This window comes from Natator depressus, chromosome 10 (genome assembly GCF_965152275.1).
Source record: "Natator depressus isolate rNatDep1 chromosome 10, rNatDep2.hap1, whole genome shotgun sequence".
Classification (NCBI taxonomy): Eukaryota; Metazoa; Chordata; order Testudines; family Cheloniidae; genus Natator; species Natator depressus.
Genome location: NC_134243.1, coordinates 32,459,280 through 32,482,996, shown reverse-complemented (window position 1 = coordinate 32,482,996; position 23,717 = coordinate 32,459,280). Strand labels below are relative to the sequence as shown.

The window sequence follows — 23,717 nt, the reverse complement described above, 5'->3', positions numbered from 1 at the left end:
TTCTGGGGCAGGGATCCATCTTGACACCCTCTGGGGAAAGGATGTAACCCAGAAATTCTGTAGAGGACTAGTCAAATTTTGTGGCCAGGCCATAAACACAAGTATGTCATCGAGATAGATGACTACGTACTGGTCCAGGATGTCTCTAAATTTGTCATTCACAAAATGTTGAAAGGTTGCAGGAGCATTGGTCAGCCTGAATGGCATTACTAAATATTTGAAGTCCCCGTAGTGGGTTCAAAATGTGCTCTTCCTTTCATCCCCTGCCCTGATGCACACAAGATTGTAAGCACCCCGGAGGTCCAGTTTGGTGAAGATTCTGGCAGACTGCCCTTGATCTCAGAGTTACGAGATTGTGTGCAGAGGATACTGATAGCGTATTATTACTTGGTTTAGGGCCCAATAGTCTATGCAAAGGCATAGCGTTCTGTCCTTTTTCTTGATGAAAAGGGATGGAATACTAGGTGAAGCCCTTGGCTAGGTTTTCCTGGATGTATTCATGAAGGACTGCCAGTTCAGGCTCGGACATCGCACAGATCCGTCCATCTAGGGACCTTCGTCCTGGATTGCAGATCTATAGGGCAGGCATAGTCTCAGTGTGGAGGTAGTGTGTCTACATTCTTTGCAAAAACGTCTCCATAACCCCAGTACTTCTCAGGAAGATGGAGACTTAGGCTTGGGAGTGATTTCTTCTGGCTAACTGCCACTCTCTGGAGTCCTCCCACGGGCGCTGTCATTTCTGATTGGCCTCAGCAGCCCAGGACCAGAAGATTGGGGCTGGCTGTGCACAGGCAGACCCTTAGGTAGTATTTTGAGGGGAAGTTGCATGTCCTGGAGAGAAAAGAGGATCAAGGGTCACACTGCTCCAGCCAGATGACACCAAGAATTAGTGGGAAATGTGAGCAGTGGATCATATTAAACTGTAGCACTTCCCGATGGCCCTGGATTACAGCTTCTAGGGGAACTGTTTCCTGAGTCACTGGCCCTGAGGACAGGAGGGACCCATCTATTGTTTCTACGAGGGCTTTCAATTGAGGGGGAATTGTCGTGCTCAAGTGGCTTTAGCATCTACAAAGTTATCAGTAATCCAGGAATCGATCAGGGCCCACTGGGGGGCATTGGCTTGGTCCCATCCATGGTTTGTAACTCTAGTTGTACTTGGAAGTGTGGGGAGGACCCACATCTCCTAGAGTGAGTTTCTCTTGAGGGCTGGGGGATAGTTTCAGAGCATAGTGCCCAGGCCAGCTCCCCCTACAGCCTGGGTGTGCTCATTTCCTGACTCCTTGAGGGTTGGGGTTCACAATGGGCATAAGGCGGGGGCGTGTCCTGGTGCTCTGCAATAAAAACATAGGTTATTGCACCATTGCTGTTCCTTTTCTTCGAGGGAAAAGTGTTGGTGGCCCAGATCAAACTGCATCGGTTTATGGTCGGGCCCTGGGGTTTTTGGTGTAGGGTGTGGGTGAAGTCATAGCAGGGTGCTCTTCCTCTCCTCCTTTTGCTCATGCAGCTGATGGTTGACACAGAGAGAGAGGTTGATAAACGCATCCAAGCAGGTCGGGGTCTCAATGCAGGCTAGCTCGTACTTTACCTCCTCACTGAGTCCACACCAAAAATGATGCAGGTGCGCTGCCTCGTTCCACTCAACATTAGCCGTGAGTCGCTGGAACCAGACAACATACGAGGCAGCTGGCTCCTGCCCTTGCTGGAGCCGTCACAGTGCAGCTTCCGCTGAGTGAGCTAGATGAGAGTTGTTAAAGATGGCGAACAATGCTCACAGGAAGGCATTCCAGTCTGTTAACACCAGGCTGCCCTGCTCCAGCACGGGGGAGGCCCAAACCAGTGCTTCTCCACTAAGCAAACTGATCACTATTCCCACCCTGGCCTGGTCGGTTGGATATATTCAAGGGCGGAGCAGGAAAGGGAGACTGCATTGGTTCAAGAATCCCCTCATGGCTCCCATCAAAACATTCGCCAATTGATACCATGGGGCTTGGATCAGAGGGTAGTGGCCCAAACTGGACCTGGAACATGGAATTTTCCTCCGGGAACCATGCTAGCTGCTTTCAGAGTGTCTGATTTTCTGCTAGGAGATGTGTCACTTGGGACTGCAGCAGATGGTTCCCAGGGCCGAGGTGGGGTGTGCAGAGGTTGGAGGAAACCTCAGGGTCTCTGGTGTGGGATCTTGGTGTGGGCACACACCTGGCAGGAAGTGACAAAAGTCTCTATTGTGAAGCTCATCCAGGGCCACCAGAAGTACCAGGACATCAGCTGGGTTATATATCGGTCCACGTGTCCTGCCAGGGTGGAGTTGTGGCATAGTTGAAGAACGCCAGTCTCGCAGGTCCTGGGGGGACAGAGATATGTTCCCGTATGAATGTGATCCCCTCCCAGGTGTTGTGTGGTTTTCAGTCAATGGCCATCTTGGCGGATGGAATTCCAGAGATTAATTCCCCCTGGAATTAATAAAGTTGCACTTGTTCAACTTCACCTGCATTCAGTGTCACAACATTATGAATGAACCAGGAACCCTTGGGTTCTGCCCAGATTCCAAGTGCATCCTGCCATCTACACTCCCCTGCAGTCTCTACTGGATAGAAGACAGTGTTGCTGTTTCTCTTTAACAGCTGTTGTGCAATCCCTCAGAGGTGGCTGAATTTCAGTGGTGGGTGAAGTGACTGATCTGTAGAGTGCTTTGGGGAGCTTTCATCCTAAAAGGTGGGCATATGGTGGGAGGGCCTTTCTCCAGCTGCGGGAGAGCTTCTGGACAGGATGCCCCATCTTCCAGAATCCTCTGGTGAACAGCCGCAGTACGTCCTGCTTGCTTGTCTCTAGAGGCTGGGCAGAAGGAAGACAGTAGGCGGCATGGGTGGTATTGTTGGTAGGGCCGGTGTTTATTTTAGCAACACACACACAAAAAGGGATTGAATTATTAATGAGAGTCCACAACTATTGTGGGAGCAGCATTGTTACAGCCCCCGGGGAGATGCTGTGGCAGGGCCCCTTGGAGTGACAGTACCCCCTGGGAGCAGGGGAAGAACCAGGGCTCAGGACAGGTGTGAAAGGAGGGGGCTGGGCATGCAACTAGTAAGTGAATCCAGACAGAAGGGGGAATCGGAAGATTCTCCCAGTACTGCCGGCAGGGCAGAGCCAGTGCTAGCCCATTGGGGGCCCCAAGAAGGAATATGTTTGTCCCTCCCCACACCCATCATCACATACTAAAAAAGCAAATAGAGGGCCCTCTTGAGCTGCTCGGGGCCCTAAGCCATTGCTAAGTCTGCTCATGCCTAGTGCTGGTTCTGTGGCAAGAAGTGGAGGCTGGACTGGAGCTGTGCATTCTGGGCCTAGTTCAGGGGGTGCCCCACGCTGTAGGTGACGTGCTGGGAGCTCCAGCACTGCCCACACCAGTAACGTGGCACTGACCTGGCTGTGCGCCCTCCCCAGGGGGAATGGAAACTGTGGGGTGCAGGTTGGGTTCAGCACAGGTAGGAAGCTGGGTCCTCCCACTAGACTGTCTTCTTGCCCTCCTCCAGGCCCTGCCACCCAGGGCAGGTGCCTTCTCCAGCTGGAAGCCCGTCCCTTTCACGCTGCTCCTCTGCCTTGGAGACCTCCTGGCTGGCCCTGAGCACGAGAGAAGCCATGGCTTAGGGTTTCACTGTGCTGACAGCTGGCACCAAGACCAGAATGGGAGGGTTGGGCCATTCTAGTGGCCAGCCCGGGGAAGCATTACTGTGCCCTGGACCATGAAGGCAGAACTCTGGGGTGCTAACTAACCTGGAGACCCTGCGTGTGAAGTGGTCCAATCCTAGTACATCTGTATATGGCAGCCTGCTGCTGAGCCTGGACACCATCTCTACACCACATCCACTGATGTCCAATGACATCCACGAAGTGGCTAAGGAGGAGGCTTGGGGGTGCTCAGAGCAGCTGGCATTGACCTGCCAGCTTGCAAATCCTCTGCCAGTGCAGCTGGGCATCTGCTTCCTGCACTGTGCAAGCCCCACCTAGCCTGGGCCCATTTTCTGTCACTAAGGGAACTAAAATGGGAGCACAAGCCCCTTTTTCCTGAGCCAGCTGCCACACTGCAGAGGGAGCATGGCTCTGAGGGCATTGGGAGCAGAAGAAAGGCAGCAAGGACAGCATGGGAAAAGGGCCTTTGCTGGCTCCTTCCAAGGGCTGAGCATGGAAGGACAGAGCTCAAAGATGTTGCATGGGCACAGAGCTTTCTCTGCTGGCCCTGCCAGCTCGTGCCAGGCATCAGGCATTGAAGGGGAATGTGCCCGCCCTTGCGGTGGTCTCACCCAACACACCAAAGCTGGTCACTCCTGCCGACGTGTCCCAGGATCACGTAGGAAATGCCAGCACAGACCCTCCATCGATTCCCCATCCCCGCATCCTGCAGGATGACCTTCCTGGGAGGGCTGCCAGCTGCTCGGGGTGGCACCAGAGGATGGTGGGACAGATGTGGCCCATGCCAGGGACTGACCTTGCATGAGGGGGCAGCATGAGAGACCATCCCACTCCTGCTGCATGTGAACACGTCTCCTCCTGACTGCCAGCCCTAGGGCCCACATGGAGCTGACTGCAGGCTCTGCCCATGTGCAGACACACTGTCACCTCCCCACACCAATGCCCCACGAATGAAATCTACTGAAATCCCTTCTGAGATTCCCTGCCACATGGGTCCACAGAAGGACAGACCCTACAGCAATGGGCACAGCCAAAGGGCCGGGGTAGAGATCCACCAAAGCAGCCATGCATTGGGCTGCAGGCACAGAACTCCAAGGGCTGTATGGAGCCTGCAAATGACCCCAAAGGTGATTCTGGGTTGGGCCTCCCTCCACCCCTGCCCTGAGGCCTCTGTCTGGGCTACACCATCTTCTCCTTTCCAAGCCATTTTTGAGCTTCTCCCATGCACTCAACCCAGGTAACATGAGCAGCCTCTGGGCCAGTGCACCAACACCAAGCCCCCAGTCAGCAGCACCCCTCAGTCAGCTAGAACGGGCTTAAGTTCCTCGAGTCTCCGGCAGGCCAAGAAAGCTGCAGCAGCAATGCATTCTGGGTAGAGAAGTCCTAGTTTCAAGGGTTAACTCCAGGCCATTGTTGCGGAGGGGGCCATGCTGGGCATGAGTTCTGGTCCTGCCCAGGGAGCTGTGCCAGGCTGGTCTGTGCCGCTGGCTGCTCCCCAGAGACCTGTCCTGCAGCCAGGATGTGCTTCTCGCTGAGCCTGCTGCTGGGGGGGAGCACTGAGAAAACCCAGCAGCATGCCCCCCTCTGCCAGGGGGTGTCGAAGCCCAGCCATACTTTGCTCGCCCATCAGCCCCCCGACATGCCAGCTCCAGCCCGTGGATGTGCTTAGCTCATCCTGGGCTTCCAGCAGCCACAACACCTGGAGGGAACAGTGCACTGGCTACTGCCACAGCCAGAGTCCAAGTCCTGCTGCCCGCGACCCCGTACCTGGCCTCCCGCATCAGACCCACGGCGTGAGCGCTGAGCAGGCTGTGCAGAGCCATGTCCCAGCAGTCCCCCCCCGCTCACCCCTCCACAGGACAGAGCACTAGGCAGCTCAGATAGCTGCATCTCACTCACAGTCCCATGGGGTTCATTGTTCCAGCCACTCCGCCTTTCACTCCTGGCCACCAGCCCGTTCCCTCCAACCCACTGACTGCTCCTCTCCAGGGCCTCAGCCAACGTTCGGAGTGACAGATCGAGGGACGCCAAATGCCCGTGCTGCTCAGCGCTGGCTGGGCAGCGCCCTCATACGAGGCACTCAAGTAGCTTTGGCTAATGCTCCACCTCTGGGCAGAGGATGCTGCCCCTGATGCCTGTGGCAGGTCCTGCCCTAGCGAGGAGCGGGGTAGCTTTCCCAGCACGCTTTGGTTAGACACCAGCAGTCACTCAGACTAAGGAAAGCTTGGGGAGTTCTTAGCGGCACGGCCTCCGGATGGCTCCTCTCCCGCCACCTGTCTGACGTGTATGGAGCCTCTCTGTCTCTGGGCCACACAACTCTGGATTCCTCAGACATGGCTGCAGCAAAGCCCTTGGGAAATGTAGCTTTCAGTTACCTCTGCAGCCTGAGGGCTAGTTGCTTTCCTGCTCCCCCTTGGTGCAATTCCCCGCACATAGCACCTCACCCTCGAAGAGAAGCACCTCTTATGCCAGCAACTCCCCCCCATGCAGCCACCTCTGGGGCAGAACGCAGCCACAGTATAACATTAGCGCAAGCCCACACAGGCAGCGAGGAGAAAGGGCACTCCAGCCAAAGCAGGGGTGATTTATAGAGGCAGTACGTCACCTCATCCCAACTCTCCTGGGTCTCCCTGTTGGGGGGGAGGAGAATCTCTTGCTGACCCCTGGTGAGGAGTTCAGCAGCTCCCGATTACCTCTGGGGACCCAGGGCTCCCCGGCCCGTCAAGCTTCCCCTCTCAGGTCTCTAGCCAATACAGTTGTGAGGCCAGGGTGAGCGCTGCCCCATAGCCCAGCCCTGGAGGGAGTGGGGGAGGGCAGGGAGGAGGAAGCCCCACTCCCCTCCCACATCACTGCATCATAAAACAGAATCCCTTCCCTCATGAGCCCTGTCTGCGTGTGACTGCGTGCCTGGGCATGTGCCAGGAGGCGTGAGGTGAGGTCCCTGACCCCGGAAAAGGCATTCCCGCCTCCCCAGGCTGCTGAAAACGAAGCACGGACACTGGGGTTCAAAGCAGAAGAGCGTGTATTGCAAGCAGCCACTGCTGAATGCCCAGGCCGGGTGGCGCCAGAGCGTGTCCGAAGGGCCTTCCCCCCGCAGGGAGCAAAGAGCAGAGGGTGTCAAAGCAAGCCCAGCCTCCGTGGGGCATACGCTGAGTCATGCAAAGGGTGCTAGCCCCCCACCCTGGCAGCATGAGAGGAGACTGCCCAGCCAGCCTCACCCACACATCTCAATGGGAATCTGATCCCCCAGGCTCTGAGAGGGGGTGTAGGTCCCCGCTCTGGGGAAAGCAGAGAGCTTGGGTCATAGAAAACAAGTGGCTATATTTCTCCAAAGGAGCCCCCGTTCCCCTCCCTCTCAGTACAAAGCAAGCTCAGTGCATGGGTTCGAGGCCTGCAGCTGAGCAGAAATGTTTTTTTCCCCTCCTTTTTTCTTTAAAAAACCCCCATTCGGCAGGGTTGGGGGAGCGGTGTAGGGAGGGGGAGATGTGTATTACCCACAGTCCTGTTCTGCCTGGCAGTGGGACCCTTCCAGGTGCTAGGAGGGAGAAGTGGGTCATGAAGAAGGGATTTACCCCCCCCCCAAGTCACTTGCATGCAAAAATCCAGCGTCCCAACAGGAAAGATAGGAGTGGGGTCCCCTCATTGAGAGATTCCTACAAAGACAGGCTCCAGGACGCAAAGGCCAGAGATGGCTCCTGCATCCAGCGTGGCCTCCCTGGGTCTTTGGGGAGCTCTGGTCAGCTCTAGGACAAGTAAAAACTACTTCAAACCAAACCCATGCAAGGTGGCTATTTGCTCGCGTGTCTGTCTGTCTCAATGTGGTTGCCAGTCTCTGAGGCAACAAAGTTCCTCTCCTCCTCAGAAAGGGGGGGGGGGGAAATGAAAGCTGGGGCCATAGGGGGTCCCTCCCCACATCGTGTTCCTGCTCCCCCGCGGCCTCATCTCTCGGCCTCCATGGTCACGTTGGCCTTCTGTTCTGACGTGGCTTGTTGGGAGACTGTGGCGGGCCAGCCCGATGGCTGCGAGGGCGGGGGCGAAGTCCACATGCTCTGCTGCTGCTGGATGGAGGGGGGAGCCGCAGCCCAGGCTGGGTTGAAGCCCCCGGGCTGGGGGAGCGGTGGGGGTGGGGGAGGAGGGGAGGTTGCCATAGACGCCACAGGGCTGCTGCTGTGGAAGCTCTCGGAGGCCTTGAGGCGGGAGAACATGGTGAGGGCATCGGGGAAGTTGGGGGGCGTGGCGGGCGTGTTGGCAGGAGTGCACATCTGCAGGGGAACAAAGAGACAGAAGCTAGTCAGAGACACAGCCCCTCACCCTCAGGGCCAGAGAGTGCAGTGCGCAGCCAGTTCTGGGGTGGAGAGTGGCACAGTGTAACAGCATGGAAACACCCCACCGGCCATGAGGGTGAGACCTACGTCCAAGGGAGGCTGCAGGGGCGGTCAGGGAGGCTGACTGCAGGACGCGGTTAATGACCCAAGGGCTCAGGGTCTCCCCCAAAAGTCAGCAGCCCAGGACCCCAAGCACCACACAGGGGCATCAGTTCTAACTCAGCAAGAGTGCCAGCAGCTGGATCGCCAGCGCGGTTCCCTGCCACACCTGGGCCTTTCCTTGGTGGTCTCTACCCAAGCACTAGCCAGGCCCAGGCAGGCAGGGCTAGGGGAGAGCTGGTGCAGGCCAAGCAGCTGGAAGAGGGCACCGGGGTGGAACATTTATCTATCTTTAAGGGCTCGTCTATGCAGGGAAATTCACCAGCATAATGAACCTCCGGTAATTATACCAGGGTAACTCTGGGAGCAACAGTGGCCCCCGGGGACTGCCGCCAGCAGAATTATGGCGGTACCGGTATGCTGGCACATTCCCCATGTAACCCAGCACTGAATCTGTGTGTCAGTTTGATGCCCGTGGAAGCCAGGGCCTCGCAGCCCTAGCCAGAGCCGGCCATGGTACACGGTGCTGCTGGGCAAGCTCTGCTAGTGCCCCTCTATCCTAACCCGCAGCCCCCTGCAATTCCAGTCCTGGGCTCCCCCCATGCCCAGACACACACAAAGCTCTGCTGAGGTCCCTCAGGCCTGCTTTGCCTCAACTGCTGCCCGCTGGAGTCAGCGGCTCTGCACTCTTCTCCCGCTCTACCTTCCCAGCAGCACTGGTCTTTGACAGAACCCGGAGCTGGCTAGGAGCCACCACAAGGTCAGGCGGGTTCCTGTGGCTTCCCCGTCACTGCGTTTGGGAAGACGTGGCCTCCACAATGCACAGCAGTAGGCGGAGGACACTGCAGGCCTCTGCCTCCCCACAGCCGGCACTGGCAGGGACCGTCCAGGGAGCGAGGGGCACTCACAGAACTCGGAGCCACTGCATCCCTGACAAACTTGCCGGGAGCTGTCGTCTTCCCTTGCCACTGGGGCAAGGATGCGACTGATTTGTGTTAGCCCAACCTGGGCCAGAGAGGATCCCAGCATCCAACCCCTGGGCATGACAGGCAGCACCCCACCCCATAACTCCATGGCAAGCTGCAATCAGTAATAGCTATTGCTACCACAGCACCTCCCCTTCCAGGGCTTTAATGGAGTCTGCCAAGGTTGAGATATTCGGGGATCACATCACTCAGCAGTCAAATGCAGGGGGTGTAGCCCCGAGTGGCAAAGCAGCACCTCACCACAGTCTGGGCCGGGAAGTGAAGAGCACCGTACCCAATTGAAACTGCAGGGGGTGGATTTGGGGAGGAATTCAGTCCAAACGCTGACATGAACATTCACATTAACGCTTGCGCGGTCTGTGCAGAGCTTGTGAGCTGTGCTAGGTCCGTACCAAGCATTACACTGTTATTACTTGAGAAAACCAACTCTGAGCCTTACTCCACAAGGGTTTTTATGCCATTTTATGTCTCATCCTAAAGCTCCCTGCAGGACAGCACCCACTAGCACCGCAGTGCACTCAGCACTCCCAGCAGAGAGCGCCCCCTACTGACCCATCCTGCTTGCTGCAGCACTACACCCTGTAATTCCCTGGGGTCCACACTAGGAAGGGAAAGCGCCCCTAGCTCTGCATTGGGGACAGCATTGACTGCGTAAGGAGAGCACCCCCCACTGAGCTCCCACCCTGCCCACCTACAGCACAGAGCCCCCAAGCAGTATGCCAGGCCATGGGGGTCAGCACTGAGAGGGTAGAGCGACCCCTGCCGAGCCCCCATCCTGCTCCTTGTAGCACAGCGCCCCCTAGCACTGCACGGGGGCCAGTGCTGACTCAGAACCCCCCAGTACAGTGATTACATTACTCGCCATTCTGACCAGTGTCTGGGGGTGGCCAGGCGAGGCGCAGCAAGGTGCCCTGCACGCTGTGCTCAGGAGGGGCTGAGGCTCTGCTGGGTCCTGGCATAGGGGCTGCAGTGGGGGCTGGGGTGGGCGACTGCACCTACAGCCTCTCCCCCTCCTCAGATGGGGCAGTGCCCACAGCTGCAGCTTCCCTGCAGATTCGTGCAGGCAGGTAAGCGGCTTGGAGCAGGCGCTCGGTGGGGGTGGGTATTGGAGCCAGCACGTCTGGGTGGTTCTGCCAGGCTGCCAGCTCCTATCAAGGCTGCTCCCTGCAAGAAGTAGTTATTTCAGGCCCCCGAGGACTAATCGTCTTTCAAGAGCTCATGTCAAACGTCCCAGACAGGAGCGGTACATGGTACTCTTGAGATCCAGCCCCTCCCTGCACCCTCATCTCTCCAGCGGACAGACCCTTTGCGGGGAGGGGGTGCCCATGAGGGAATATGAATGGTGAAGCTACATTGGGAGGGAGGAAAGGGGAGGGGTAAGTGGGGGCCTCAGCCCCACTGTGGTTTATGACATATGCCAGGGGCCCTTCTGATACACAGAAACTGGATCCCCAATCCAGATGCCCTGGCCACCTGGCGTATGCTCAGCCCCTGCTGCCCGTCACCCAGCTCATAGCAGGATCCCCCTCCCATCTAACCAACTGGGGACACATCACTCAGTTTGGGAAGGACGAGGGAGGGGGAGGTGGCCCCCCTGCCTGAGAGCCCCTGCTCTGGGATGGACTGGATTCCAAAGCCAGGGCTCCCCCTCACCTGCGAGCTTGTGCCACCCCAAGAATCAGCTGGCCAGGACACCATCTCCACACAGCCAGCCCCTGCCCTGAGCTCACGGTTTGCAGCCCAACGGACTCCAGGGTGTCCAGCCCCATGCAACACTGTCTGTCCCCACCCCCTTGGCTGCCTGCGCTGGAGGCTCTTTGTAGCGTGGCTCTTGCTGGGTGCTCGCTCTGCATGCTCACTGCATGCTCCAAATCCCTGATTGCCCCAGAGAACGGTGGAGTCAAATGAGGACACGGCAGCCAGCAAATCCCAGGGACCCATCTGCACAGGCAGACTACAGGCTGCCCAGGCACGAGAGTTAAAGGGGCAGAGCATGGGGACCCCAGGGGCTTCTGTGGGCAAGATATAACAAGGAAAAGTGTTGGGTGGAGGATAAGGGGGGGGTCACAGGCTGTCAAGAAGCAAATTGGCAGAGTGCTGGGCAGCCCAGGGGCTGCTGGGAAGAGAGATTTAAAGGGAAATAGTGTGTGTGTGTGTGCCTGTGACTGTGGTCTACGCCCGTGAGTGCGTGTGTAAGCAGGCATTTGTGAGAGCACACATATATTTCTGCATGTCTCTGTGTGTCTGCACATGTCCGTGTATCTGCTACGTTACAAGTGCAGGGCCCTTCTGTTCTCGCCTCTCACACCAACAGAGCCTAGCTGCAGCTCCCAAGGAGGGGCAGGGTAGGCGCGGAGCAGACTGGTTTGCCATGGACTCAGAATGGGACCAATGCCAGGGCCCACAAGGTCCTTTTCTAGGCTTCTCATCTCTGAGGGGGTCAGTTCCTCCTCCTGGACTCCATTCAGCCCACCTGCCCCAGGGGCGCTGGTGGGGGTAGGAGCTCCCCCGGAACTGAATGGCCCAACTGAGAAGCCAACCTGGCACTGCTGGGTCGTGCAGGACATGTGGACCCACTGCTGGGCTGCAGGTTAGGCCCAGGAAGCCAGGAGCCCGGCTCAGCGGGACAGGGAGCGTTAACCAGCCACTACCCCTCTGTCTGGGATGCCACTCGCCCACCCCTCACCTCACTCAGCACATGGCAGCCAAGTGCTGCTGGACCCGTGTGAGGGAGGCAGGGGTGGCCCTGCCAGGGCCAGGGGCTCTGGGGGAGGCTGCAAGAGCCCCGCCCACATGCACGCTGCACTGTTGTTCCTCAATTGGCCTCCAGGCAGTGCCCAAGAGCAGCGCAACCTCCCCCTGCCCTGGAGCCCGCTCACTGGGGTTCGGCTCTGCTGTGGCAACCCAGGAGACAGGCCAGGAGCCGCCACATGAGTTGCTGCCCCCATGCCGTTGGCCCAGGAGAGAAGCTGATGATGCTTAGGGCATCAGGCCTCCCCCCGCCCACACACATTCCAGCCCTGTCGCCGGAGCCAGCCACCCTCTCTGCACTGCCTGGAGCAGGGCCCACCAGGCAGCGGCTCCCTCGACAGTCTGGGGTGACTGTTTGCGCCCAGGAGGTGAAATGGCCGAGCTGGCTTTGCCATCCCAAATCCCTGGCCCTGCCGCTGGGCCGTTCACCTGAGCCCTCCCGTGGTGGGGCAGATGGGATAGGTGTCATCGGCAGTGCAAAGAGCAGAGCGACGCGGAGCCTTGACCACCTGGCCCCTCCACACCATGGAGGCTGCAGGAGACATGAGAAGGGTCTCCAGGCCAGAGAGCATCACAGCTGCCTCCAGGGAACTGGCAGCTTCTCCAGGCACCGCTGAGAGCTCCTGTAACACTGCAGTTCTGTGCAGCCTTAGTGTCGGGGTGCAGGCTGCACTGTGGACTCTCCTGGGACCCAAACTTCCCCAGCCAGCAACAGCAAGGGCCTGGCTGGCCGGCAGGTGCAGGGCAATGGGACTAGCACCAGCACACAGCAGGAGGGGCAGCAAATTGCTACATTCCTACTCTGCCTGCTCATTGCAGCACAGGAGCTCATGGGACATTCAGGGCCACCACAAACAGCAGTGGGCCACCAACACCCACCTGTGGCCAGTGCACTGAACTACGCTGGACTCCATGGATGCATTCACCTCCAGCACCTCCCACAGATGGACTCTTGGGAGAAAGCTTCCCACTGGGCAGAGCAGGGTTCAGTTTCCTGTCAGGCACCTTCTTGGGCTGGGGGACTTGATGGAGCTAGCCAGCTTGCAGCTCTCAGGGAGGCTCTCACAGCTACAGCCCCAGGAGGGGAAGGGCAGGGTGGTCCAGTAATGGGGATGAAGGGCCAAAGGGAGTGAGTCTGGTTCAGCTCCAAGCCACTGGGTGCAGGCCCTGTTCCCGTCACCCTCTGCCTGCTTCTCCTGCACTCAGAGCACCAAGGATCAGCCTCCCGGACGACCCTGGCTTTGCTCTGAGTGCCCCCCCTCAGCCCCTCCCTCTATGCCTGCCCCACATCTCTGCTCCCTCCCACCCACCAAGCCTGCCTGCCCCTCCTGCCGCAGTCTCTGCTTTGCATTATCAGACAGGTGCAAATTACAGCTTCTTCCTCCTCTCATTTCCCTATAGAGCGCCCCCCACAGTACAGGGCACACTGCATGCTACTGCACCCTGGCTTGCAGGCCTCATTTACCCTCACCCCAAATAAGGCACACTGCAAGCACCAGCCTGGGGCCTTTGGCTCCCCCCATGGATGTTTCCAGAACACAGCCCACCCCCAGCTTCTCTCTCTTGGCAGGAAGCTTCCTGCCTCCCGCCCCGTGACTTTGCTGTATATTTCTGCCCTCCCTCACGGAGGAGTGGAACAGAGGCCTGGACATTAGCAAGAGCAGCCCAGCTATGCAAGGCCAGCACTGCTGCTGCACCGGTTTAGCAAAGGGAAGGGTCAGGGAAGCACTTACCATCTGATGGTGATGGCTGTAGGGGATGTTTGTTTCTTGGAAAAAAGCACTGAGTGCAGTCTGCAAAAAAGGAAGGAAGAGATTTATCATTTGTCTGGGAACGAGGCACTCTTCCACCCGACCCTCTGGAGCACAAGCCTAGGGCTTGGTCTAGCTCCCTCATGCCCCAGAGTAGGGCTCCAGGATCAGGGTCCTAGGGCACAGCTCCACTCTTGGCTCAGCATGGGTAGCTCTTGACTGCCAGCGTCCTGCTCTCTGTTGGTGGGTGGGGCTCCTGGAGCAGGCAGTGCAGCAGAGAAGAAGCCCACCTGTGTGTGCGCGAAAGCAAAATCACCCCTCCGTTTGCCACCAAACTCTGGATCCTGTGTCACTTCCAGTCCACCTCATGTGATCAGAACCCTGCAACCACTCTGAAATAGCCCCTTTGGGCACTGGCCTCCATGCCATGCAAAAACATGCATGGCCCCCTTGGTCAGCACATGCCATGGCTCCAGAGAAACCCCCCCGAGACCGTCACGTCTTCTTTAAAAAAACACACAACGCTGCATGCAGAACAGCTCCAAGGGCCTCTGCAGAGCGAACGGTGTTTTTCATTTAGTTTCACAGACAGATGCTACACATATGGACTTACTTCACTCACTGGTGAAATGCAGCCATTTCTGGGGTGGAGCCCAGTACTACATTATGCAGCCGTTTGGCACAGGAAGTGTAGAAGAATACCAAATCCAACTGGGGCTCTAGGGAGAATTTAGGGTAGTGGAATGTAATTACCGAAGCTTGAATTAGACAAGGAGACCAGGGCGAGCACTCCTACGCTCATGGAAAGTGCGACGGGATCTATAATGACCACAAGCAGTTAGGACCTTGCTTTTATGTCTCACCTCCAGCAGCACAGCATCCCCTAACACCAGCCTGAGGCACTGGCATAGAAATCCCCGTTTAACTGACATTCTGAGGAACATCCAAATCATTTGGGAGTTTGAGAGACTCCGGAGAATTAAACAATCAAACAGACCAGAGGGAGCGTTGGATGGAAGGGACTGGACACTCCTCTCCCACTGTGTAAATCTGGAGTAACTCCAGGTAAGTCAGTGGTTCACACTGTTTAAGAACGGAGATGAGAGAAGAATCAGGTCTGTGGTGTTTTACTGTATGTGCCCAGTGCAATGTCTTTTCATCATATTGTTAACTGATTTCTATAGCAAGTTTTGCCATCCTCACAGCATTTTACAGAGTCTCACACAATATCCCTGTAGGAATCAATTCGACCACCCCCCAAAATGCAGCCACTTCTGGGGTAAACCACGGCAGCTGTTAACAGCTACTCTGCGGAATAGTTCAGGGGAGGAAGTGAAGAGTGTGCCATGCTCAGTTAGCGCAGAGGTGCCAATGTTTGCAATACTGAGGGCCGTGGTGGCATCTGCTTGGCTAGTTGCTTGTGTAAACCACAGGGTGGGGGGTAACAGGCGTGCCTCTCTCTGGGGGTGATATGGGAGGACAGAGGGTGGGTCCCTACCGGACAACAGAATAATATTCAGATGCTGCTCTCTGGCTCCCCCTATAGGCAAAGTGGGAAAGTTGAGGGTCTCTGTACCAGCTGGCAGGTATAGTTTTCCTATACCTCTGGGGGTTCAATAGCATGCCCCAAACTGAGCAGTCTGGCCTTTCCCCACACTGCGATCTCTTTATTGTGCAATGGCAAGTATGTGAAGGGGGAAGTGAATGAGAACACACCTGGGGTTACCTAATAGGGGAAATGGGCCCAAAGTGGGTAGCCAGGACCAAGCTTTTAAGCACAGGGTGTGATGATAGCTCTGAGCTATCTTTAATCCTGCTAGTTCACGTCTTGGTGGCTGTGAAGCTGTGGCAATGTGTCAGCACAGCCTCGTCCCATGGCTAATTGTGCAGGTTCTAGCTGGGTTTGTACAGCCAATGCTGAGAACACACAGCTGCAATTTCGCTGTGCTGGGACCTCACCTAGCTAGATTAAAGCTAGTCTGGGTATGGCTACTCAAACTGTAATTATACCGTGACTATAAGGCAGACATACCTTAAAACAGGGGCTGGAGCCCTGGCGAGAGGAACTGCAGAGGGTAGCTTATCGGTTGAGAGAAGTCACGTGAGGTGGGGCGGGTGGCTGAGGTGGGGCTGGGAGCTCAGGTTTTATGGCAGCTGGCTACCAGCCAGTTGGTTGATCTAGTAGTCATTTAGTTGGCTGGTTATATCCCCGTAAATGTGAACAAAACTCAGAGAGGGGAAGGCAATTATTGATAAAGGAGACCAGGGAGTTTAAGGGGGTTTTTTTTTTGGTCCCAAACCCTTGAGGGGGATATGGTTTTAGTTAAGGGCAGGCAGCCTCCATTGGCTGAGTTTCTGAGGCCCTACACTCCACCTGATGGCACTTGGCTGTTTGGATGTAAAGTGATAACTTTTAAATGCTAAATGTGATTAACTGCAAAATTCCAGGCAACGTTCTAGACCTCAATGCGCAGAAACCTATTGATTTGGGGGGAAAGTGGCAAACTGGGAGGAGGAAAATAGGGGACATACGGAGCCCTTGGCATCTGGTTGGCAGACCCCTCAGCTGTAATCAGGTCTGAAATTGTCGGTGGATCAAAGAACTGGTGGATGGAGCCATTAAAACCTTCTAGCAAAATAACCCACATTACCTCTGCCCTTCCTCCCAAGGAGTTTAAAATTCTGACACCCAGGAAGAAAATAAGAATGGAGGGTGGGAAGAATGGACGGCACAAAGAGCCTCTGGCATGGGGGAAAGGGTCAGTGGGGAGGGGCCCCCAGAGCCTCTGGGGGGAGAGTGAATGGGGAGGGGCCCCCAGAGCCCCTGGCATGGGCAGGGGGGAAGGATGAATGCGGAGGGGCCCCCAGAGCCCCCGGTGGGGGGAGGGGCTCCCAGAGCCCCTGGCAGGGCTAAAAGCGTTCATCAGTTAACAATGGCTCTTTGCTCTCCCCGCTGAGCTGTCTCCCAGCAGCAGAGTGGGTGCTCAGCCAGGAGGGGAGTCCGAGGGCAAAGAAAGCGAAGCCGTTCACAGCCTGCCCAAACCCTGCTCCAGGCTGGGGGCGGGAGGAGAGGACACCAGCTGCCCACCCCTCCCTTCTGTCCAGGGGGACGAAAGGTCCTTTGGAGCAGGAGAGAAAAAGGAGACAGCCCCTGGCATGGGGAGATTGGAGGGCCCAGAGCTCTTAGCATGTGGCCGAGGGGGCAATGGAGTGCCCCTGGAATGAGGGAGGAGATCATGGTCTGTAGTATGTCCCTGCAATACCTGGGAGGTGGGAGGGTGGCCCACAGGGAGCCCCTGGTGTGTTCAAGGAGCGACACAGAAGCTAGAAGGGTGAGACTCCCTGGTTTCAGTTAATTTAAACAGGACTCCAGGCATTGTTTGATCCTGGTGCCCACTGCTACTAAAGGCACCTGGCAGAGTACTAGTCTTCCTGCCTTTCACCAGAGAGGCCCAATAATTGCTCGATAGCTGTGTTCCCCAGCAACAGAATGGGCAGTAGATCAGATCAGCAGTTGTAGGGCGAGCACGGGCTGCAGTTTCAGAGTCTGGGGGAGAAGGGCAGCAGAATGTGGCTGCTGGGCAGGACTGTGGTTTGCCCTGCCTTACAACAACAAAGGAATGTAAGTGGGTGAAGTGGATGGTCCAGATATGAATCTAGGCAGGACACAGAAGTGTGTGCACACATGCAAAATGAAGCAACTAATCCTCTTCTCGTTCACTCTGGTTTCACCCTGGTGCAGCCCCCCTGACTTCAGTGGTGTCTCTCTTCTTCCCCGCTGCTCCCCCGCATTTATAGCAGCAGAAGGGAATCGAGCCCTAGGAATTATTGCAAGCTCTTATATTTCACAAACAGCCCCATGTGTGCTCTGTAAATATCTCAGTGAAACCCTTTTCATGTCCTTCCACTGGCTGGGTGGAGTTACTGTTCCTGGCCCCCTCAATAACAGCCTGGCCCATGGGGAGAGTCACCCACCAGGAGCGGCTCCCGAACGCTCCCCCTCCCCGAGCTCTGGAAAGCCACCAGTCTAATCCAAGGATGGAACGCCTCCACCAGGAGGAGGGGCATATGGGAACAGCCAATCCCCTGGTGGCACACACCCAATCCCACCCCCTAAACAGTGGCAACAAAGTTGACATCATTGCAACAGCAGCAAACTTTAAAAAAAAAAAAAAAAAAAACCACACAGAGAGAAAAATCTGCCCTGGTTTCCGTATTCAAATGGGAGTGAATTTAGAGCTAGTGAAAGAGCCAGAGACGGAACCCTCAAAATACCCCCAACTCCCTAGAGCCACCCCATTTCCCAGAGACAGGAAAATGTTCCTTCGAAATGAATGGTTTCCTTCTCAGGCCTTTTTTAATGTGTTGCAGGCTGTAATCCTCTTACATGGATGCAAACTAACAGTTTCCCAACCTCCCGCTCCACAAGCGTGTGTTGTCTTTGGTTATGTTTCCCTCCCCATTGATATCAGATACCTCCTGGGAGCTCCTGGCCTGCTGGATCTGACAGGGCCGTATGGAGACTTGCAGGACATTGAGAGCATCATGTAACACGGCTGGGGCCCGGGCAGTGTTCTGACACCATGGCAGTGCACCACAACACAGTAATCTTCGCATTGCACAAAGATGTCAATGTGTGGGTTTGTCCCAGAGGATGCATGATCTGAAGGTGCTTCACCTACCAACAGTTACCAATTGACAGGTAGGGCCAGGTTCTGCTCTCAGGTACATTGGGATGAATCTGGAACAATTCAATAGACTTGAGTGAGTCTCCTCCTGAAGTACACCGCTATGATTGAGCAGATGGGATCCCTGCGATCTCGGCTTTGCTGACAACAGATTTAGCTTCACTCATTGGTAAATGCTGGATAAATCCCTTCTGGAGACCAGCCTCTGATCAGGCCAAAGTCAACACACATTTTACAGAGTAAATTACCAACAATCCTCAGCTCCAGTGAATCAAGAGCAGCCAGCCCCTTGGTTTGTCTGTCAGCTTTTCCCTGAGATTGTGTGGGTTACCGGGTACCAAGGCTTTTATGGGACCGGAATTCTCCTCTGATGTGAATGGACAGATTTGGAAATTCCCAAACAGCCCAGAGAGGCTGGGTGGCAAAATGACAGGAGCCCAGAAATTCACTACTAACCCTTGCAATGCCGAGAAAGAGTGAAGCTCACCCCAAAGGAACTAAAGACAAGTGTGCTTGTCCTCAGAGACAAATGCCTCCTACAGCTCCCCCAAATGCTGATCCCTACCCCCTCCCATCAAGATTACCTTCCAGTTCCCCTGCCCCAGAGCACAACAACTTGGCCTCCCCACCCACTGCTGGTTCCCTCCCCCACTGTGCACCCCAACCCTGCTGAAGGAAATGCCCCCTCATTATTATGATGTGCATTACCACAGGGCCTAGAAACTTAGTCATGGAGTAGGACCACCACTGTGCTAGGTACTGTACAAACACAGACAGCCCTTGCCCCCAGAGAGTTTGCAATGTGTGTTCATGTGATCCTGTGCAACCCGCCTCCCAGTAGCTGGAAACACTTCTCACTCCCCAGATCCACTCCCTCCAGCCCTTAAATGAGCACAGCCCAAGTATCACATGCTTGGAAACAGCACAACGATCAAAGGTTAAAGCATTACCGTGCTGCATGGAGCAGTCTGGAAGGGCTGTAAATGGGGCAGATTGTATGTATTTAAGGGCTTTGTCTAGATGGATAAATTTACCAGCATAATTCTACCAGTGTAATGATACCACTCTAGTTAAACTGGTATAACCCTGGATGGAGATCCTTATTCTGGTATCAGAGCGTCCACACAAGGGGTGACACTGGTGTAACTAGACTGGTAGAATTATATTAGTAGAGTTATGCCAGTAAACTTCTCCTCTAGACAAGCCCAAAGATGCAGCAGGAACAGCCAACTCCTGTTGCTTTGTCACTCATTTCAGCTTTGTTGTCAGGCAGTTTATTATCTTGAAATGTTAGTTTAAACGGGAATGGACCATCGTGCCCAAAGAGAATGGGAACATCAGCTGCCAGTGAAACACTAGTGGCTGGGCCGCGCTCTCTGTCCCTGGGCCACAGTGTGATGCAGGAGAGGCACATAATAATGCTCATGGGATCATGGGTTACGGAGTTCTGAGTAACAGGAGCAATGTGGTCCCCCCTGTGAAAGAGACAGTATGCATCAATACCCGCAGAGCGCGATTCTGCCACCTTTACACTGAGCAATCCCTTGATGCAGGAGTAATGCTTCTGAAACCAAGGAGACCACTCAGTGGACCAGCTCCTCAGCAGGGGTAAATTAGCACAGCTCCACTGAACTCCAGGGAGTCATACACGTCGAGGAGCTGGTTCAGCCTGGAGAAGGGCATCCGTGAAAGGGGGTGGAGTAACAATACTCTGCAAACGCAGATCATGGGCTCAGACTGAGAGGGATTTGGAGTACCCGGAAGACAGTACTCCTAGAGCAGAGCTCTGAGAAGGGGGCATGCTCAGCAGCCGTTTTGCAAAGGGAATTATCTGAGCATTTTGCACCAAAAGTGACTGGTAACTTGTCCCATTGGGTTGTTTACAGCTGAGCTTCCTCTGAGTCATGCAAGTGCCAAACCAGCACGGGAGACCCACGGCCAGCACATTGCTGTTTGCACTTGTGCAGCTTGCCAAATAGTGGCAAATTTCTGGAAAATGTAATTGAAACAATAACTTTCTGTCGCAAGTTCCTACTCCTGGTGCTTCACATGTAAAAGGTGGTAGGGTCTGATCCTTCTCTCACACCTGTCTTACAATGTCCAGTAGGGCTGCTCTTCATTTACATTGGTGAACAGAAACTAGGTCATACTACCCATTTAAATGTGTCCAATATTTCCTTTTGCAAAATCTGAAAATATACAGATGGGCTTGCCTTGTGGGTGCCTCTCTCGGTGTGCATAGTCAGTGCACAGAGAGAGCGTGAGATATTCATCTGTTTGGATTTGCACACGCACACACACACACAGACAGTCTGATTTTGACCATCAGCCTCTGATTTTGCACCCAGAAAACCTGTGAATACAGTATCTAGCTGTCTGAACTACCTGATCAAACCAGCAGCACAGGGAGTCAAGTGACTCCATGCTATAAAATCACCCAGAATTGTTTCTTTTATAGTGCATATAGAACAAGGGATGCCCCAGCCATGCTAATGTGTGCAGTAGAAACCTCTTGCTCTCTACACTGACTCAAACCTCCTTCTGTGTCACAGAACAGACACGCTAATTACAACAGTGCCATTAGTGACAAAACCGTCACACTGAGCTGCAAAGAGCTGCTGGTGCCGCATGGAAAACATCTTGTTTGTAGCAGGCAGGGCTGTGTCCATCCCCTGAGCACGCACACACACTCCCATTCTTTACCACCAGGGAGCTTTCTGGGACTACTGCGCTCACACAGTCCGCCTGCATGTTCCCCACCTGAAGCTGCAATCCCGAGAGTGACATCACAGTCACTTCCCCAGCAATCACTGTCGATGTCACAGAGGATCCTGACTCCAAAGGAATAAGCAGTTGGAGCCAATGAAGTTTTAACCAGCAAAATCTGTTCTCCTGGTGCTGCCTTAGGAATCAAACCCCAGGGGACAGGAACACAGGAAAGGCCAGACCGGGGCTCTTCAACCCACAGCCACTAAGGGGCATCATTCTGCTTGCAGGGAACAGGGAGAGGTGTTGCGGGAGTGCACATAAGGTCAGTTATTGCTATGTTCCCCCCAAGCACCAAGTACAGGTGAGCTCGGAAAGACTGCCCTAGCAGTGCCAGAGCTCGCCCCAACACTGCCCGTATGCTCTGTGTGTGTTCCTTCTACCTCCTTTTAAAAGCAAATCCACTCCTGAGTGGGGCCCAGAAAGGGGTGGGTGGCCCCTGCGGATCTGCTACAGCCAGCCTCGGGAAACCCTGACCATCTGGGAGCAATGAAACACAGTCCCACTTTAATAACACAGGCAGAAGACAAGCACACCCCGTACACAGAGATACACCCCTGCTATATAGTACTCACACACTAGACATATATACACTCGTACACACACATCTAATACACACAGGGCTGTACACATATACCCCATCCACGTACACATACACAATTCACACCAACACTAAAACAGCGCCGCAGTGACAGTACTGATGGCGGTCTTCTTTCCCAAGAATGGTCAGAGACAGAAAAGCCACCCCTGGCCTAGGGAGGCTGACCTGTATGGGCCTGACAAACAGCAGTACCATGACAGCATGGAGCGTTCCTCAGAAGCGGGTGTGCTGAACACACACACATGGCACACACGAATGTCTGTCAGGGCAGCGCAGAGATGCTGTCACAGGCGGTCGTATCCCAAACAACTCCCGGTCCCACCACCCACTCCCTGAACTGTGGCAGTAGCCCCAGCTGTGGCACCTTCCATTCCGCCAGACCCTGGGGCACCCGCAGCAATTGGCGGCAGCTAAGGCACGTTGGAGGTGCCCGGGATTAGCCTTCTGAGGGGCAGGATGGGGGCATATAGCACTGGGGCCTCTCAGGCACCCCTCTCCCCACATTCACTCCATGGCAGCCCACTGGGGGCCGCTGTGAGTGCCCTGGGGCTTGCTCTGGACACAGCAGTCAGGTGGGCAGATTAGATGGCTTGGCTCACACCCTGGGCACAAGGCTTGCTCCGGACTGGCCCCCCCAGCCCAGCACTGGGGCTCCTCTCCGCAGCGGCACTGCCCACGCCCTGGAGCCCCACGCCCGGGAGCTCCTGCCTCCACCGCCCCCTCAGGCTCAAGCCCCCGGCCCGCCCGAGGTGCCAGGCTGAGGCGCCAGAGGCACCGATCGGGGCTGGCCGCGCTGAGCTCCCCCCGCGGCGCGGGCTGTAGCAGAGCGCCAGGAAACCCCTCCTGCCCCACCCGCGCCCTCCAGCTCGGCGGGGGTCTGCTCGCCAGCTGCCCCACGGCCGCCCCAGCCCTTCCGCGGCGCCCCAGCCTGCAGGGCCAGGCCAGCCGTGACCTCGCCGGTGCTGCAAATGGGCAAAGATCGCGGCCCCCCGGGCAGGGCGCCCCCGCCCAGCCAGCTCTGCCTCGCCCTGGGGGCTCACCTCGAACTGCCAGTGCGCCGCCTGCAGCAGCTGCTTCGCCTGGTCGGCGGCGCAGCCCGCGGTCAGCACGAACTGGTTAATCATGACCTGGTGCTTCAGCTCGTCCATGTTCACCGACATGCCGCCTGCCGTGCCCTGGGGTCCCTGGGTCTGCGCCGCTCACAGCGCAGCCACCATTACAGAGCCGGCTCCTGCTAATACAAATATTTACTGGAGGCAGGGGACTGACTCACCCAGCCTGGCCTCCCTGACGGCACAGCCAGGGCGGGGCCGGGCGGGCAGGCTGGGAGCTGTAGTCCAGAGGCTGGGCTGGTTAGCTGCGGTGCCAGGCGGGTGGGGTAACAGCTGGCATTGGACCAGCCTCTGTTGGTGAGAGAGACAAGCTTTGGAACGGACCCACCCGTGCACACAGGCAGGCTGGCAGAGCAAGTCCCCTCTGCGCGCCACAGATCAACGGGTCCTTTGCAGGACTTGACCCCATGCACCGCTGCCATGGGCTGATGCGCTGGCTGGGCCTAGGCAAGGCTAGCGTGGGCTGCGTCAAGGCCGCAGTTGTTCGCGTTGGCCAAGGAGGTGGGACAGCCCCGCCGCTGGTACACAGGCCATAGCGGCGTTGCTTCCTAGCGCGCCTCCTTTGCCTGGTCCAGTTTTAAAAGCAGAAAGCAGCGCAGGGCTGCTCTGGGGGCTCCCCTCCGTCCCCACCGCGGGGACTCACCCTGCACAGGCTAGGAAATAGGCTGTCGCGTAGGGTGCGTGGAGCTGTGTCTGGGAGCCAGGACAGGCATGTAGCCGCCCTGTCTGGCGAAGATCGCCTACCTCCCACCACTGCCCTGCCAGCCGTTCTCAGACCCAGCAGCAGGGCTCTCGTCACACACCAAGAAAGTGGCTGACTGTGGTCAGCAGAACCAGGGCTCTGCATAACCGCCTGAGCCATGGCTTCAGACCTGGAGCAGCTCCAGGAGCCCCCTATTAATTATAGTATGTATTGTGTGAGCAGGGGCCCCCAAAATATTCCTGCTTAAG

General features: G+C 56.2%; 1 protein-coding gene across 1 annotated transcript; it reads right to left on the bottom strand.

Annotated features, from left to right (window-relative positions):
- Nucleotides 1-2,887: 2,887 nt before the first annotated feature.
- On the bottom strand, nt 2,888-22,964 carry UBALD1 (UBA like domain containing 1). The gene is made up of 3 exons (XM_074965662.1): nt 22,695-22,964; nt 13,582-13,641; nt 2,888-7,949 (listed from the first exon to the last, which is right to left on the bottom strand). The coding sequence occupies exons 1-3, from the start codon at nt 22,812-22,814 to the stop codon at nt 7,626-7,628; spliced, it is 504 nt and encodes a 167-aa protein (XP_074821763.1). The 5' UTR covers nt 22,815-22,964; the 3' UTR covers nt 2,888-7,625.
- Between the last annotated feature and the right edge of the window lie 753 nt (nt 22,965-23,717).